Source organism: Tachysurus vachellii, chromosome 11 (genome assembly GCF_030014155.1).
Source record: "Tachysurus vachellii isolate PV-2020 chromosome 11, HZAU_Pvac_v1, whole genome shotgun sequence".
NCBI classification, from domain to species: domain Eukaryota; kingdom Metazoa; phylum Chordata; class Actinopteri; order Siluriformes; family Bagridae; genus Tachysurus; species Tachysurus vachellii.
The window spans coordinates 25,044,358-25,062,924 of record NC_083470.1 but is presented as its reverse complement, the minus strand read 5'-3'; the positions used below and the strand labels follow the sequence as shown (position 1 = coordinate 25,062,924).

General features: G+C 42.4%; 2 protein-coding genes across 2 annotated transcripts; one reads left to right on the top strand and one right to left on the bottom strand.

The window, feature by feature from the left end:
* The first annotated feature begins 452 nt into the window (after nt 1-452).
* nudt18 (nudix (nucleoside diphosphate linked moiety X)-type motif 18) lies at nt 453-3,812 on the top strand. The gene is made up of 3 exons (XM_060881994.1): nt 453-596; nt 1,340-1,553; nt 2,493-3,812. The coding sequence occupies exons 1-3, from the start codon at nt 453-455 to the stop codon at nt 3,098-3,100; spliced, it is 966 nt and encodes a 321-aa protein (XP_060737977.1). The 3' UTR covers nt 3,101-3,812.
* Nucleotides 3,393-15,475, bottom strand: fhip2b (FHF complex subunit HOOK interacting protein 2B). The gene is made up of 17 exons (XM_060881991.1): nt 15,288-15,475; nt 13,974-14,052; nt 13,595-13,764; nt 13,385-13,489; nt 11,891-12,010; nt 11,640-11,807; nt 11,325-11,521; nt 10,332-10,449; nt 10,087-10,163; nt 9,569-9,767; nt 9,315-9,484; nt 9,095-9,217; nt 8,924-9,014; nt 6,561-6,704; nt 6,327-6,467; nt 6,104-6,204; nt 3,393-5,506 (listed from the first exon to the last, which is right to left on the bottom strand). The coding sequence occupies exons 1-17, from the start codon at nt 15,336-15,338 to the stop codon at nt 5,395-5,397; spliced, it is 2,166 nt and encodes a 721-aa protein (XP_060737974.1). The 5' UTR covers nt 15,339-15,475; the 3' UTR covers nt 3,393-5,394.
* Nucleotides 15,476-18,567: the final 3,092 nt, after the last annotated feature.

The following is an 18,567-nucleotide window of genomic DNA, read 5'->3' as shown; positions in this document are numbered from 1 at the left end:
AAAAAAACAAAAACAAATAAAATTTCCCGATCCCTTACGTCTCAGCCAATCACAGTGCAGCAAATCTTCGCTCCTGTCAAGCGACGCCACTCAATACGAGGCTCATAATGCAAGTACAGTATAATATTAAATACGTATTTATATATTTTAACATCCAGAAATGTATATATTTATATAAACTCCTGAAACCTGACTAGAAAGTTTCCACTTTTCCCAATGAATCCACAGCTGTTTAGACGTTACTCGATGCTAACGCTAATGTTATGCTAGTTAGCTAATTAGCCTTTTCCTGATGTAGTCCTTTTACACGAACTACATATCCCATCGTGCATCACTGACGACCAACCAATCAGATGTACCGGTGTTTGTTATTTATTTACATTTCAAATTATTTATAAAAATGACATTTGACCGACTTTGTTTTAGCCTCATGTGAACCAACAGTAAGCATTATGGACTCTGTGGAGGAAAAGGTGGAGATGCTGCTGAATGGAGAAGGGCTGGAGGTTCCAGATTCTGACTCTGATCATGTGCAGGCTGTAACCCTGAAAAAAAATGTGTGCTACATAGTGAGTGCGGTCATCTTCAACTCTGAGGTGAGGATCATTAACGTATACGTATGCACATCCATCGCCGTCTGGTTTGGTGCAGCAACTAAACAGGACAGGAACAGACTGCAACGCACGGTTAAAACAGCAGAAAAAAATAATTGGTGTTCCACTGCCCACTAACCAGAACTTGTACGACACAAGAACCAGAAACCGGGCAGGAAAAGCAATCACTACTGACCCTTCACACCCTGGACACAACCTCGTTCAGCACCTCCCTTGTGGCAGGTGCTACAGAGCTTTGTTTACTAAAACTGCCAGACACAGGAACAGTTTCTTTCCACAGACAATCACCCTGATTAACAACTCACCATAATCATATTCCCTTCTTCATAGAATAAGTACTGCATTATCAGAACTGTCAGTCATCACATCATCCGTATACGTTACACACACTACCGCTGCTGTATATTGTACAAAATGCATAATGGTGTTATTTGCACTTCCCACACTTTATGTACATAACTCATCAGTCATATATTCTGTATTCATATTTAATACTCATAATATCTATTGTATCACATCTGCATTTTCTTGTATAGTATAGTGTTATTTATGTCTGTACTTTTTTTAGAGTCACAAACAGCAGGAACCAAATTCTTTGTGTGTGTCAACACACTTGGCCAATAAACCCGATTCTGATATGGAACACTTAACACTGGAAGATAAATATGCATCACACTGCAGTAACTGTGTGTGTGTGTGTGTGTGTGTGTGTGTGTGGGCTGTAGGGTGATGTGCTGATGGTGCAGGAAGCAAAGAGGGAGTGTTACGGTCAATGGTATCTCCCTGCAGGCCGCATGGAGGCGGGCGAGAGCATCCGCGAAGCTCTGCGCAGGGAGGTAAAAGAAGAGGCTGGGTTTGAGTGTGAGCCAATTACCATGCTGCTGGTGCAGGAACAGCGGCGGCAGTGGCTCCGCTTCACCTTCCTCGCCGAGGTCACAGGTCAGCGCCTTTTAGATCATCAGTCAGGCATATAAGATAATCAGAGGTAGATGTAGGAGGATTCTGCCAGTGCTCAAAAAGCAGCATATAAGAAAAATGATGCACCAAAAGATTAATAAAAAAATTAATTTTAACAGGTTTTAACTGCTGACAAGCAACACAGTAGATAATTAACAATTTTTTTTACTCTTCCTGTCTGCTCACTACTTTAACATACACTCACCGGCCACTTTGTTAGGTACACCTTACTAGTACCGGTGTGGTCTTCTGCTGCTGTAGCCCATCCGCCTCAAGGTTTGACATGTTGTGTGTTCAGAGATGCTCTTCTGCATACCTCGGTTGTAATGAGTTGTTATTTGAGTTACTGTTGCCTTTCTATCAGCTCGAACCAGTCTGGCCATTCTCCTCTGACCTCTGGTATCAACAAGGCATTTGCGCCCACAGAACTGCCGCTCACTGGATATTTTCTCTTTTTCGGACCATTCTCTGTAAACCCTAGAGATGGTTGTGCGTGAAAATCCCAGTAGATCAGCAGTTTCTGAAATACTCAGACCAGCCCGTCTGGCACCAACAACCATGCCACGTTCAAAGTCACTTAAATCACCTTTCTTCCCCATTCTGACGCTCGGTTTGAACTGCAGCAGATCGTCTTGACCATGTCTACATGCCTAAATGCATTGAGTTGCTGCCATGTGATTGGCTGATTAGAAATTTGCGTTAGCGAGCAGTTGGACAGGTGTACCTAATAAAGTGGCCGGTGAGTGTAGACCTTTTATAATAAAAGGTCTATGAAGAACAAGAATTAAAGTCATATCGCAGCATATAGTTTTCATTATTTTTATCACAACTTTGATGGGAAATATAAAATAATTGAGGGAATTCAACAAGGCAGTGCTTGAAGATGGTGTAATAGTAAAGCTTCCTCTTTCCGTTCACTAGGGGGCTGCCTGAAGACACTGTCCGAGGCAGACTCGGAGTCCCTGCAGGCCCAGTGGTGGGATCCCAAGGCTCCTCTTCCTCTGCGTAGCCAGGATGTTGTGGGTCTCATCGATGCTGGAGTGAAATATCGCCAGAAGCCTTGGTTCCCTGTTTCTCTCCCCGTGAACATGCCTTGCTCTGTGGTGTGTCAGAGATTACTCTTCGTCTTCAGCTGCAAGGAGCAAATATGGCTGCTTTTCGCTAAACACACAGACGGTTCTGATACAGACGTTCGTCTTCCTGTGATCGTCTCAGAAAAAGGGGATTCGATCGAACGGGCGGGGTACAGATTCCTACAGGGCTGCATGCGGACGAATCCCGCGCTGCAGTTTAACATGCATGGACTTCTGGGAGTGCAACACGACAGCAGTGTACTGAGCCAATCTGACGGGATCTGCTTCAATACATTTGTGGCTATGGAGCCTACTGAAGAAGGGGCGGAGCTTAGCAGCCTGCCGTTATTGGACAACGAAAGGTACACTTGGTGCAAAGTGACCAATCAAAGCTTAAAATGCAAGATACTACAGAGGATAAAGGACAGATCTTTCCTTCCCATGAACAAAGTCTAATTATTTGTTTTGACTAATTAACCACAACAAATTTAAGCTACCGAGCGGGTTATGCCGTCCCTTTACGGCGATCCGACTTCTGCTGTCGCAATGCAACAGTGTGCGACACACCGAGCGATGCTGTTTGTAGTGTTTACTCCATGAGAGAGAAGAAAAAAAAGTTATGAAATTAATAGTAGAATCGTTTGAAAACATGTTAGTGAAAGTGGGAATAATAAACGAGACAGTTTCCTGCAGTGACGAATCCTAATCATTCAAGATCGACCTTTAGCATTCTGTAGATTAACCAAAATTGGAAGTTTTCGTTTAATGCTTATTAAACATTGGTGAATAGTGAACATATCTTTTTTTGTACATGAAGCAAAGAATAAACACACATTTTTATGGCATACAGAAGGCACGACAATTTAGTCTGAAAAAAAACTGGAGCTGTTAAACTACAGGCATTTTTTGTTGCTGTTTGACGACAGAAAGGGGGAGAGAGAGAAACACAAAGACAGGGAGAGAGACGGAGGGAGGGAGAGACGGCTATGGATAGAAATCCGGATTAAAAACACTGGAAAAAAATGTGCCAAGTGTATCATGATTGTCATCTTTATATTATCCGTGTGTGCACACAGATCGGATTGTTTCATGTTTACAAGTCGCGCCATTTCAACAACAAAGACTGAATTCGTCAAAGAAACAAAAAAAGGAAAAAAAAAATACACAAGTTTGAAAAGATAAGATAACGAAACATGACCAGAAATATATACTGTTTTTTACTGTCTGGTTCAGCAATTCAAACAACAATAATAATAAATGTCCACATGCACAGAATCACACTTAATAAAGTTGACTTGAGCCTTTTTCCATACGGATTTAAAATCCTATAATGATAATATTATAGTATAAATAATAATATAAAGACTAAGGCTCGAGTATTCTAAACGCATCACTGAGATATGATCATTTTAATCATTAAATACACATTAAATAAATGATAATTAAAGGAGATCACTACGGGAAACACGATGAGTAGTAAAGATGAAATGAGAGATGTTTGATGGCTCCAAACTCAGGTTAATTAAACTGTGCTGTTGGACAATAATCAGTATATAATCGATCTATCTTAATATTCAATGTGCAAAAATTTGAGCATGAACACAACAATTTGATATTGTCGCTACCTGTGGCCATTTGGTACTCTTTGGGATTATGTATTTTATGTAACACAGCATGTGCATATGTTTTATAATTAATATAAATATGTTTTTTTTAATATGTTTTTTTAATGTTTCATGACATGTAGATAAAGGGGATCTTCTTGAACACACTATATTATTGCTCTAATCCAGGGGGTGGGGTCAGACCTGATCCAGCCCCTCCCACCTGTGCATATTCTAATTAATGGTTCAGGGGGTGGGGTCAGACCTGATCCAGCCCCTCCCACCTGTGCATATTCTAATTAATGGTCCAGGGGGTGGGGTCAGACCTGATCCAGCCCCTCCCACCTGTGCACATTCTAAGTAATGGTCCAGGGGGTGGGGTCAGACCTGATCCAGCCCCTCCCACCTGCGCATATTCTAATTAATGGTCCAGGGGGTGGGGTCAGACCTGATCCAGCCCCTCCCACCTGCGCATATTCTAATTAATGGTCCAGGGGGTGGGGTCAGACCTGATCCAGCCCCTCCCACCTGCACATATTCTAATTAATGGTTCAGGGGGTGGGGTCAGACCTTATCCAGCAGCAACAATTAAGACCACGCCACTTGAGTTTCTAAAAAAATAATTTGCATTAGAATATTTTAGCAAATCCAAATCATTACAATTTTGATTGTAAATTGTTTTAAGTTATCCGACTTAAAAATAATAGTTTTGTCGTGACGTCTGTGTATAAAAATACACAATATAAATACTAAATAAGGCCACTGCATCTTCATCACGTTCGGATGGATATGAAAATATCTTGAGATCTTGTTTTTTTTTTTTTTTTCCAGTTTTAGTGTTATTGCAGTGAGTGAGAAAGAACTCACCTTCATCACTTTAGATATTTGTTTTGATAAATCGTCGTCGTTTATCCAGTTGATTCTCAACTGTTTTAATAAAGTCAACAAACATCTTCAAAAGGTAAAAGGCTCCAACCGCGTGCAGCAACGAGACGGCGGTACCGAGCCGTACGGTACCCGCGCGAGCGGAAAGTGACCCGTGCCGGTGCATCCTGTACCCTGCGGCGACAGTCTCGCCTTCATCTGTGCAAACACGTGTAAACTCTGAAGCGCCTGAAGTTCCGTCCCTCTGTTTATTTACGGTGCTTAGAGATGCTCCTGATCGACCGCAGGGAGTTTGACGAAGGCGATGGCCGCCAGCTCCTTACAGAACTCCTCCAGTACGATCACACCCTTCAACAGCGTACCGTGTTCCGCTCTGAACGTGACGGAAGGAAATGAACCAGAAATCAGAAATGACGCAGTTAAGAGTGCGCTTTCACCCAGTGGTGAGCAATTAATCGAATTAAATGAACCGAACTACCTCGGGTCACGGGGAGCCTGTGCCTATCTCAGGCGTCATCGGGCATCAAGGCAGGATACACCCTGGACGGAGTGCCAACCCATCGCAGGGCACACACACACACACACTCTCATTCACTCACGCAATCACACACTACGGACAATTTTCCAGAGATGCCAATCAACCTACCATGCATGTCTTTGGACCGGGGGAGGAAACCGGAGTACCCGGAGGAAACCCCCGAGGCACGGGGAGAACATGCAAACTCCACACACACAAGGCGGAGGCGGGAATCGAACCCCCAACCCTGGAGGTGTGAGGCGAACGTGCTAACCACTAAGCCACCGTGCCCCCGTGTATTAACATCAATAAAGAAAATAAAATGCTGGAATGTACTACGGATAAAAAAGAATCATGTCTGTTCCGCATCACACTAACTTGCCTTACTTTATATCGGTCTCCAGGACAAGTTCTACATGGTTAAACCCTGTACTTTATCACAAGAACACTTACACAGTCTCCTCCTCAAGGCCCATGAGCTGTTTCCTGACGGAGATGAGTCTCTGGGTGAAGTTTGGGATGTGCTGGATCCTCTGCATCAGCTGGCCGATCACCTTCGTTGAGAAACGAGTAATCATTTAAACCTACGTTCCTACAGATTAGATCTTCAAGATTTATAGAACAGAGACCAGACAAGGGCGATGTAACAGACAGAGAAGAACAGGAAAATGCTCACACGGACGAGTGTAGAGAAGAGGGAGCGAGTGCCAGAGCTCAGGCTTATGTAGGGGTCCAGCAGGTACTCGTGTAGATGTGGATGAGGAAACACGGCCAGCTGAGACAGAACCGAAGTCACCTGCAGGTTCAGCTCGTATGGCTGACGCGAGCACAGAGGAAGAAATGATGATGATGGTGATGGAGATCGTTTCCGATGGATGAATATGATGCAAAACAACAACAAAATGGCTACCTGCTCTAGGATGCGTGCGATTCTGTCTAAAAGCACTTTGAGGAAGTGGCCTTCGTAAAAGTCGGTGCTACCGGAATGGACTTCGGGGGGTTTCGGAGTGTTGGGCCAACCCCAGTCGGCAGAAACTATCGTACACTCTTTCAGCTGAAAAATGAGAGAGAGAGAGAGAGAGAGAAAGAGAACAGAGATAGGAGAGAGAGAGAGAACAGAGAGAGAGAGAACAGAGATAGGAGAGAGAGAGAGAACAGAGAGAGAGAGAACAGAGAGAGAGAGAGAGAGAGAACAGAGAGAGGAGAGAGAGAGAGAGAGAGAACAGTGAGAGGAGAGAGAGAGAGAGAGAGAGAACAGTGAGAGGAGAGAGAGAGAACAGAGCGAGAGAACAGAGCGAGAGAACAGAGAGAGAGTGAACAGAGAACAGAGAGAGAGAGAGAGAGAACAGAGAGAGAGAACAGAGAGAACAGAGAGAGAGAACAGAGAGAGAGAGAGAGAACAGAGAGAGAGAACAGAGAGAGAGAACAGAGAGAGAGAGTGAACAGAGAGAGAGAGAGAGAGAGTGAACAGAGAGAGAGAGAGAGAGAGAGAGAGAGAGAGAGAGAACAGAGAGAGATATAGAGAGAGAGAGAGAGAGAGAGAGTGAACACAGAGAGAGAGAGAGAGAGAGAGAGAGAGAGAGAGAGAGAGAGTGAACAGAGAGAGAGAGAGAGAGAGAGTGAACAGAGACAGAGAGAGAGAGAGAGAGAGAGAGAGAGAGAGAGAGAGTGAACAGAGAGAGAGAGAGAGAGAGAGAGAGAGAGAACAGAGAGAGTGAACAGAGAGAGAGTGAACAGAGAGAGAGAGAGAGAGAGAGAGAGAACAGAGAGAGTGAACAGAGAGAGAGTGAACAGAGAGAGAGAGAGAGAGAGAGAACAGAGAGAGAGAGAGATTTAATATAACAGCACACACTCTCTAGTGCTCTCTGCTTCAAATTTTAACCCAGCATCACACTGATACACATTTACAGTAATTTACAGTAGTAATTTGAATAAGTACCTGATGGATAACCAAAATAAATAAATAAATAACACCACAGAAAGAAAACAAATAAGACCGCACGCAACCTGATGACTGTCAGATGTTTTCCTTTTTTTTTTTTTAATCTATTTCTAGTTAGGTGTTGTGTGTGTGAACAAATGCGTTCCTTATGTCACGGCGGTTATAAACAGTCGTTCCTTCCGTGACCTCTCTTTCCTCTCTCTTCAACAATCAGACATCTGAAGTGTGAACTCCGGAGCCAAGAAGACCTAAAACTGCAGCTTTTCCTTCGGTACAAAACATTGATACTACAGAATCCTTCCGTTGTCACTTAATACTAATGCATAAAAACGATCATATTATTACTCAGCCATACAAGTTCGTTCGTACGTCGTGGCTACAGAAACGACACTGTGGGTCTATCAGAGCCGGCGTCTTAATATAAACCTATATAAATCTTTTTATGGACGTATAGCCTATTAGACTGAACGGCATTTTTGGGGTGTTCTAAAGAGAGCGGTGATAAAACACCACGGCAGCGGTCTTCACTATTTTTTTCATGCGAGCCACACTGATAGGACAAAGTCAATAGGAGAGCCAATAGAACTTTCACCGCAAAGTATGCCAAGTTATTCAGTCTTAAATAGCTTATCTGCTTAAATACAATGTACAATATTGCAATGCAATAATTCCTTAAAAATCATTCTTTATTATGCACCTGTCAAGGGTTCGATCCGTGAAGGACAAATAAAAATTCATCTGTCCACTTTTCTTGGAATTTTCTATGCTCGTCTTGTAAGACTCGCACCTTTCTTTTTTTTTAGCAGGCGCGGACTCTCCACACCCTCCGTCTCCGTCTTCCTCTCGAGTTGCGGATGATGCATGCTCCCCATCAGTTACCTCTCTTGTCACCGTCACGTTGCTTTGTCGCTGTTCATTTTGTGCGCGGGATTGTTTGATAAGAAATCGATCCATTTTTTAGTCCGTGTGTGTTCAGTAAACGCAAGTTGTTAACTAACATGAAACACAAACTAGCTTCTGTCAGGCCGCCAAAAACTGGCTACTGTGCAGAACGCAGTGAGTCAGTGACGAGTCAAATAATATATATAAATAAATATATATTATTATTTGTAATAGAGCACATTCGTTTTTCTATGCTTCCCTGATTGTTTTTAATGTTATTTAAATGAAAAATAAATTTTAACCACATGATCATATCATCGTATTATTTACTGCCACGCGAGCCGCATATTAAAGCTTGGCGAGCCGCAGGAGGCTCGCGAGCCGCGCAATGAGTAACACTGCACCACAGTAACGTACAAGCTTACATGACGGGTTTCTGTAAGTCTTACCGATATCAGAGCATCGTGGACGTACGTGTCGTGTCCTGCTCCCTGTACGTGCTGGGAAGTTTTTGCCTCTTGAGGAACTAAGCACAGGAAACTGGATGGGGGGGAATAACAGGGAGAGATGATGTGCTGTGTGCGTCAGCGAGGAGAGAAAGACAAACACAAGCTTGTTACCTGTTAACGGTTTCAGCTATCTGTGTGTGCGCGCCGGACTTCCTGTCTTCCCTGGACAAGGTCAGCAAACGCTCCGAGCCGCTGAACTCGCTGTCTGTGAAGAAAGGATCCTCCTCCATTTCTCTAGAAGAAAACGAAAAAGAACGAACAGATTACGAGACGATAAACGGTGCGTTCGTTTTTTTAAAATGACGTGACCGCTCGGTTTGTTCTCACTCACTCTGACTCTTCCAGGAAATCGGTATCATTTCCCGATCTCTCCTCGGTACCCGCTGAACCCGGCACCCTGTAGGAGCGACTCTCGAGGTTCTGCAGTACCAGGTTGGCCAAGATGTGTTTGTCGGGCTTCTTCAGGAGCTCCAGGAACAGCCGTAAGGTAGTGATGCTAATCTGGAGTGTCAGATTAAAAGGGGTGTTAGGATTTAACGGAGAAAAATAAGGAGTCGACGATGAGCGGAATCCTTATGAGACAACCTCGTCTGAGATGTGGTCGCAGTGTTTGATGAGCTGGTAGCGTAGCGGGTGTGTGCGCGGGGGCGTGTCGGTTGGATGCTCCCGGGGCGTGTCATCACCCAGCAGGAAGTGCGTCAGCTCGTGCAGCAGGACGGCGGACTGCGCGTAATGGACGCATCGTGACAGGAGAGCCGTGTGGACCAGAACGCCGACCTCCGACCTGTGAACACGCAAACACCAAGAAACATATCAGCTCATCGAGTGAAAATGGACAGACACTAGAAATACACACCACAAAATATTGACCTTATATTCTCCTGGTTTATGGAGCAGGACCTTCTGATAGATCAGTACAAACTTCAGGTCTTAGCTGTACAAAGTGGTAGCAACTTTCAAGCGAATTGTCTTACTAGAAATTGCAGAAAATACAAAATAGGAGCTGGACGGAACAGACGGCGATTTTACCGGGCGAGATAAACGACAGGCGAGTTTATTTCTTAGTGACTAAACCTTCACAAACACATGATTATTTGACTCACATCTGGAGCAGCTGAGGCTGAATGATTCCGGCGAGCCACTGCTGATGAAGAGCTCTGGCAAGTTTAACAGCAAGCACCTGAACACAAAAAGAGCCAGAAGAAGAGAAGAGAAGAGAAGAGAAGAGAAGAGAAGAGAAGAGAAGAGAAGAGAAGAGAAGAGAAGAGAAGAGTTATTTAATGGAGAGATGATGAATTTGTAATAGTTGTAGTGTAAAATGACCAAATAATCAAATTTGATGTATTACCTCTGGTGCATCTTTAATGAGCTGATCGCAGTAGTCGAGCCAGCAGAAGAACCTGTCCATGTGCTCCTGCGCTGCAAACGACTGGCTTTCCTCCACGCTGACTGGAGATAACAGAGTCCTGCACAAACGCGGAGATATTTATTTGGAACATGAAGCGAGTTAAAAAAAATAATAATAATTACCTCATTGGTGAGGTTGTGAGATGAAGCAGAGCTGCTGCTGTAACATTTTAATTCCCTATAGCAGTTAGTCCCGTAGTGTTTTATTCCTTTTACAAACCAGTAATTTCCCAGGTACAGGTTTTATCTGTAAAAGAACAATGCCTCGCGTGTTTAGCCTTTTATCGTTTTGTTATTTATCCTTTTCTTCTCGCTCCTTATTCTCTCTCTTGTCCCGAAGATGTTGACTTCTGACTGTTACAAAGGGTTGACACTCGAGACTCTTTTCGACCGTAACACGCAATTTGTTAAAATCTCTTTATACAGTGGGTCCATAATGCAAGTCCCTTTATAAGGAATGTATATGTGACGAGTGACGTGACGTGACGTACGGCTAAGTACGGTGACCCATACTCAGAATTCGTTCTCTGCATTTAACCCATCCAAAGTGCACACACACAGCAGTGAACACACACACACACACCGTGAACACACACCCGGAGCAGTGGGCAGCCATTTATGCTGCGGCACCCGGGGAGCAGTTGGGGGGTTCGGTGCCTTGCTCAAGGGCACCTCAGTCGTGGTATTGCCGGCCTGAGACTCGAACCCACAACCTTAGGGTTAGGAGTCAAACTCTCTAACCATTACCATTAAGCCACGACTTCCCCCTGTTACCATGGAAACTGTAATACATCAACAAATCCTTATTAATATAGACAGGCTTGTGACAGATAAAACATTGCGGTTGTGGGAAATAAAACACTTCGAGACGTGTCGTTACAGCCGCACCCACAGCAACACCTATAGCCACGGCAACACCCACAGCCACCTTTACCTCCAGTGCTTTAACGTGTAGATGTGTATATCCTCAGGATGGAGTGTGGTGGGGATGTTACTGTAGAGTTCACACGCTCTCTGAGCCAGAAGGTCACACAGTGGAGTTTGCTCTGCCAGAAGCTTGGCCGTGTCCTCCTGAGGAATGCTGGTGAGAAGCAGCACACTCTCCTTCGCCCGCAAGGCCACACGGCTTTTCTGCCACACACACACACACACACACACACACACACACACACACCTCAGTGTACTTTGTTCAAATTTTTATTTGCAGCACAAAATCTTTTCTGGTAATTGAGACCGCTTAGGGACTCACCTGGCTTCTCCCAAGCTGCACAAGAATCTGGAAAAAACACACGTCTGGTTGGCTCGGGCTCTGCGTAGACGGAGAAGCCGAGTTCTCTGGCGTGGATCCTCCACAAGCTCCTTCTACACCTTCCTCTGACGCAGAGCTACATCTCTGTGGCCGGGCTTCTTTATTAGTCTGTTTTTGTTACATTAATACAATTGGTGTCTCTCTTTACAAATTAAAGAGAGCAAATAACCAGCAAAAAAAAAATGACTCACCCCTAGGATGTAGTTGAGGACGTACGGGTCTTTGTTTACACGAGAACAAACAGAAAAGAGGAACATCGACTCCTCCTTCTCTGTCTGTGAGTCAGGGAGCCCACACAGGCGAATCAGCTTCTGTAGTGCAAAACCAAGACATAGAAAAAAACAGATATAGCTGTTACTAAAATCTGCTGCAATAATAATAAACACAGAGCTGCTGATAAGCTGCAGAGTTAAATCCGGCATATTAGAGGGTATTTAAAAACAGTGTCTTTGCTAATCAAACAAATTATTAGCAAACCCTGTGTTTGCCTAACAGATAATTACTAAAACAATTCACAAGAGTGTGTCTAACAGTGTCAGTGAAGGAGGTGTGGCCTCTGTGTATCAAACAGTGTCAGTGAAGGAGGCGTGGCCTCTGTGTATCTAACAGTGTCAGTGAAGGAGGTGTGGCCTCTGTGTATCAAACAGTGTCAGTGAAGGAGGTGTGGCCTCTGTGTGTCTAACAGTGTCAGTGAAGGAGGTGTGGCCTCTGTGTATCTAACTGTCAGTGAAGGAGGTGTGGCCTCTGTGTATCTAACAGTGTCAGTGAAGGAGGTGTGGCCTCTGTGTATCTAACAGTGTCAGTGAAGGAGGTGTGGCCTCTGTGTATCTAACAGTGTCAGTGAAGGAGGCGTGGCCTTTGTGTGTCTAACAGTCAGTGAAGGAGGCGTGGCCTCTGTGTATCTTACAGTGTCAGCGAAGGAGGCGTGGCCTCTGTGTATCTAACAGTGTCAAATGAAGGAGGCGTGGCCTCTATGTATCTAACAGTGTCAGTGAAGGAGGCGTGGCCTCTGTGTATCTAACAGTGTCAGTGAAGGAGGCGTGGCCTCTGTGTGTCTAACAGTGTCAGTGAAGGAGGCGTGGCCTCTATGTATCTAACAGTGTCAGTGAAGGAGGCGTGGCCTCTGTGTATCAAACAGTGTCAGTGAAGGAGGTGTGGCCTCTGTGTGTCTAACAGTGTCAGTGAAGGAGGTGTGGCCTCTGTGTCTAACAGTGTCAGTGAAGGAGGTGTGGCCTCTGTGTCTAACAGTGTCAGTGAAGGAGGTGTGGCCTCTGTGTCTAACAGTGTCAGTGAAGGAGGCGTAGCCTCTGTGTATCTAACAGTCAGTGAAGGAGGAGTGGCCTTTGTGTGTCTAACAGTCAGTGAAGGAGGCGTGGCCTCTGTGTATCTAACAGTGTCAGTGAAGGAGGCGTGGCCTCTGTGTATCTAACAGTGTCAGTGAAGGAGGCGTGGCCTCTGTGTATCTAACAGTGTCAAATGAAGGAGGCGTGGCCTCTGTGTGTGACAGAGCCAGTGAAGGAGGCGTGGCCTCTGTGTGTGACAGAGCCAGTGAAGGAGGCGTGGCCTCTGTGTATGACAGAGACAGTGAAGGAGTGTTAAATTCACATTGTAAATTCTCTTTACTCTCACAGAGCACAGTTAGTGAATATTAACCCTGATTGTGCTGACATATGGATATGTCTCACCTGTACAGGTCGATACACATTAATCACATGCAGCATAGGCTTCTGGATCTGTGCCAGGAGTTTGGAGAAAAAGAGTAGGACCTGCTGGCTCATTCCAGGAGGATACTGTGCAAAAAAACAAAGCTAATGTTCACTCTGAAGGACAAAGACAAGCATATACATGCACATGTGTGTGTGTGTGTGTGTGTGTGTGTGTGTGTGTGTGTGTACCTGAGCCTTTCCCAGCGTGCAAAGTGTCTCTAGTAGTTTGTGCTGGAGAAGGTACTCCATGCAGGGCCCTGTCTCCTCCACCTCCTGCTGTCTCTCCTCATACACCAGAATGTCCAGCATCTGCTTTAGTCTCCACGGGATGTCCGTCTGCTTCACCGGCTGTGCTTCATCTATTTACAACGTTTAATAAATAAACTATGCTGTTGAATTCTCAGATCTAATTGCTGTTTCTAAGATGATTATTCACAATAGACTTTAACTTCTGGCAACTGACAATGTAAAGATAAACGCATTCGTTCTAATTTCAAAAACACCTATAATCTGTGATAGGGTACGGATTTCTGCGAGTAATTACTTGTTTATGTTCTCGGAGCCTCACCTGTAGTTTCGATGTAATAGTTGGTTATTCCTTTCCAATGATCGACGAAGGAGTCGAGCAGATTTACCGAAGGCTCTCTCTGAAAACGACACATAAAACCGAACACAGATCAGACGTGTGAAGATGTCTATCATTCGAGATAGATAATCTTGACTAGCTTTCTATAACAGAAGCTCTGACCATAGTTTATATTGATGCGCTCCTTCTAAGTTACAGCTTCCGTAGTAGCAACTCTACTATTATATATATATATATATATATATATAACTCTATTACTACTACCATTTACATTTCCAGCATTTAGCGGACGCCCTTATCCAGAGCGAGGGTTAAGGGCCTTGCTCAGGGGCCCAGAAGTGACAGCTTGGGGGACCTGGGATTCAAACTCACAACCTTCCGATTGGAAGTCCAGCACCTTAACCACTAAAGTCTACCACATCCCAAATTCTAATACTACTACCACCATTATTTCCATTACTATTATTATATATTATATATAATAATATAACCAACATGACAAGTTAAGGTTTTAATTTATAACCAACTTGTTTTGCTATCTTGGTTATTTGAAATACTACTGCTACCAAAATTATTAATACTAGTATTACTATTTCTACTTACACTAAAACTACCAGCACAAGTTACTACTATTATTACTAACACCATTATTACTACTAATGACACAATTACTACAGCTACTGATTCTAGTATGATTACTACCTTTACTACTAAATACTATTTCTAGTACTACTACTACTACTACTAACATAACTACTACTTCTACCATGACCACTACTACAACTATTACCACTTCTAGTACTACTACCACCATCACTAATAAATACTAGTAGAACTTTGCAAATACTACTTCTGTTACTATGCCTACCGCTAGTACTAGTATTGCTACTAGTACTGATGCTCTAAGTACTAGTTACTGCCATGTCGTTCCTGTAAAAGGTTCCTGCTTCACATTGCTGATTATTTTCGGATAAATGAACGGATATACGAACACAAACATTTACAAGAAGTTATAATAGAAGCTTAGATGTTGACACTGACACGATTGTGAGCTAATCGTGTAGCTAATGTTTGTGTAGCTAAAATGCTACCTAGCAAACAAGCTAGCAACAGGATACGCAACATTTAAACTCTTATTAAAATATTTATACAACACACCAACACGGTCCTGTTCCTTTTTTTTATCTAGTCGATCTTTTATAACGCTTGTTAAACTTGTCAAGCTTGTTCTCTGCAACACGGCTAACGTTCTACCAGCTAACATGCTAATAACATGCTATATTTTTTAATACTTACTGTCTCCAGGGCCTGCTGGAAAAGAGACGTCAATTTATTTAACATATCCATAGTATTTATTTTTTTTTAACAATGTGTCTAATCACAAGAATATACGAAGTCAGACATTATAGCTTTTATTTGGAGCTAAGCTGAACTTCGCCAGTTTGTTTGGGCACATTTCCCTCAACACGTCAGTTAGCTTAACAGCGCCGTGTCTCAAATGTAGACATCCTCACTAGCGCTGTGCACTACAGAAGGGCAGAAAAGCACTAGACCAGACGCCCTATGTAGTGCACTCTGTGTTCTTATGTAGCCATTTGGGATGAATCTTATTTATCTGAGTTGTTTGGCAGGGGCTCTGGTTACAGCTGATAAGAGTCTTAAATAAATAAATAAAACAAATGTTTAGTATGGATAAGAGTTGTGAAAAAAGTGTACCAAAAAGTATTTAATATATATTTATATAAAAAAAAGTATTATATATATATAATAATAATATAAAACACTATATATAACTGTGTTTTTTTAATGCAACCTTTTTTTATTATACAGTTTTATAATATATATATATATACATATATATATATATATATATATATATATATATATAGATAGATAGATAGATACATATAAATATAAATATTATATATATATATATATATATATATATATATAATATTTACTTTTTTCAAAAAGTATTTAATATTATATTATATTTACTATATAATATTATATTATATTATATTATATTTACTATATAATATTATATTATATTTATATTTATTCACTGTATATGCTTTCATATATACCACTTGCTGTAAATATGCTAGATATTTATCTGCACTTTCACACGACTGCTACATTTTGCACTTCTGGTAGATGCCAAACTGCATTTCGTTGCTGTGTACCTGTACAATGCAATGACAATAAAGTTGTATCTATCTATCTATCTATCTATCTATCTATCTATCTATCTATCTATCTATCTATCTATCTATCTATCTGTCTATCTATCTATCTGTCTATCTATCTATCTATGTATATGTGTGTGTGTGTGTGTGTGTGTGTATACATACAAATATGTAAAAAGGTTGCATTGAAAAAAAAAACACAGTTAAATGGATTACCCTGGTTGTCTTAAGTTTTTTTTTTTTTTAATAGCCTCGTACAAGACTCTTAACTATTACCACTACTACAAAAACTACCACTACATTTACTGTCATCACTACTGTGGTTAGTACTAGTAGTACTTTTTAGGTAGTACTTTACTGCCACCACTACATTTACATTTACAGCATTTTACAGACACTGTTATCCAGAGTGACGTACATTTTTATTTCAGTTTATACACCTGAGCAATTGAGGGTTAAGGGCCTTGCTCAGGGGCCCTGCAGGTGGCAACTTCGTGGACCTGGGATTTGAACCAGTGACCGATCAATAGTCGAACACCTTAACCACTGTGCTACCACATCCCACTACCATCATTGCTAACTGTAAATATTACTAATACTTATACTACTACTACTATTATTACTACTACCACCACCACTACTGTTAGTAACATTATTCATTCATTCATTCATTCATTCATTCATTCATTCATTCATATTCTACCGCTTATCCGAACTACCTCGGGTCACGGGGAGCCTGTGCCTATCTCAGGCGTCATTGGGCATCAAGGCAGGATACACCCTGGACGGAGTGCCAACCCATCGCAGGGCACACACACACTCTCATTCACTCACGCAATCACACACTAGGGACAATTTTCCAGAGATGCCAATCAACCTACCATGCATGTCTTTGGACCGAGGGAGGAAACCGGAGTACCCGGAGGAAACCCCCGAGGCACGGGGAGAACATGCAAACTCTACACACACAAGGAGGAGGCAGGAATCGAACCCCGACCCTGGAGGTGTGAGGCGAACGTGCTAACCACTAAGCCACCGTGCCCGCTATTAGTAATATTATTAAATTCTAAAACTAATACTACTCCTGCCACTACTACTCTTACTAGTAATACTGCCTCTAATATCACTATTAGTAATATAACTGCTACTACTACTATACTACTAATAATAATAATTTTCATAAAAAGCAATAGAAAAAAAAACAAGAATAAAATAAAAGCTTTAACCCCATGGTTAAGGCATTGCATTAAAACTTACTACCAACTACACAGATTCCTTCTCAGTGTAACATGGACGCGTCAGATGCATATTGTTAATTCTATTACTGTATCTAATAATTTGGCATTTGAAATACCGCTGATTCATACTGTCACTTTGATGTCTATTAGTCACCACGGTACAACTTATGTATCTTAAGCTTCCGAAATCTGTATATACCTTATGACAGGTTTTCATGAAAACACAGACAATCAGTTTCAAATGCAGGTCCATAATCCCTGCTTTAACATAAAATGCTAAATAAACCGGCAATACTTTGAACTAGACATGAAACATGCAACTAACAAAAGGGCAGGTATATTTTCAGCAACGCATTAGCTAACATTTTCATACTGTATATAATGTTTATGCCAGTGTGGGATATATTCTCTAATCCTACGTGTTCCTTAGCCTCAAGTAAAACTATCGAACTGTTGTGTTTGTGTGTGATTTGCATTATTCTAGATGCACGGTTTGGCAGAATGAAAATATTTCTGATCACTGAGTCGAAAAGTAACCATCTGGAGCTCATCTAAAAGAGCACATTTACATTTCCGTGTCAGTTATTACAGTTTTCTTAAGTCTGGCACGGTCGATAGATTTTGCCACGGGCACCCTGCATGGTGAGGATGATGATGATGATAAGGAAGACATTTCAGAACGGCAGAAAACCTAGCGGGGGGTCAGTGATGCCTTGGAGCTGTTTTGCAGCTGTTAGCTCAAATCTAATAAATACACGATTTTGCAAAGTACAAAAACATTTCATCCAAAAGAAATGGTTGTATCTGTCAGGAGGTTATAGCTTAGTCATATCTTAAAAAAATACAACAACTTTCTATTTATATTTATGTATTCTATTTCTATATTCTACCGTAGATCATCCTTAAAAGTGGTTCGTTGTTATTATACAGTCATGAACCATCTAAAAGGGTGACAATCCTTTTGAAACTAGCCAGAGATGCCAATCAACCTACCATGCATGTCTTTGGACCGGGGGAGGAAACCGGAGTACCCGGAGGAAACCCCCGAGGCACGGGGAGAACATGCAAACTCCACACACACAAGGTGGAGGCGGGAATCGAACCCCCAACCCTGGAGGTGTGAGGCGAACGTGCTAACCACTAAGCTCA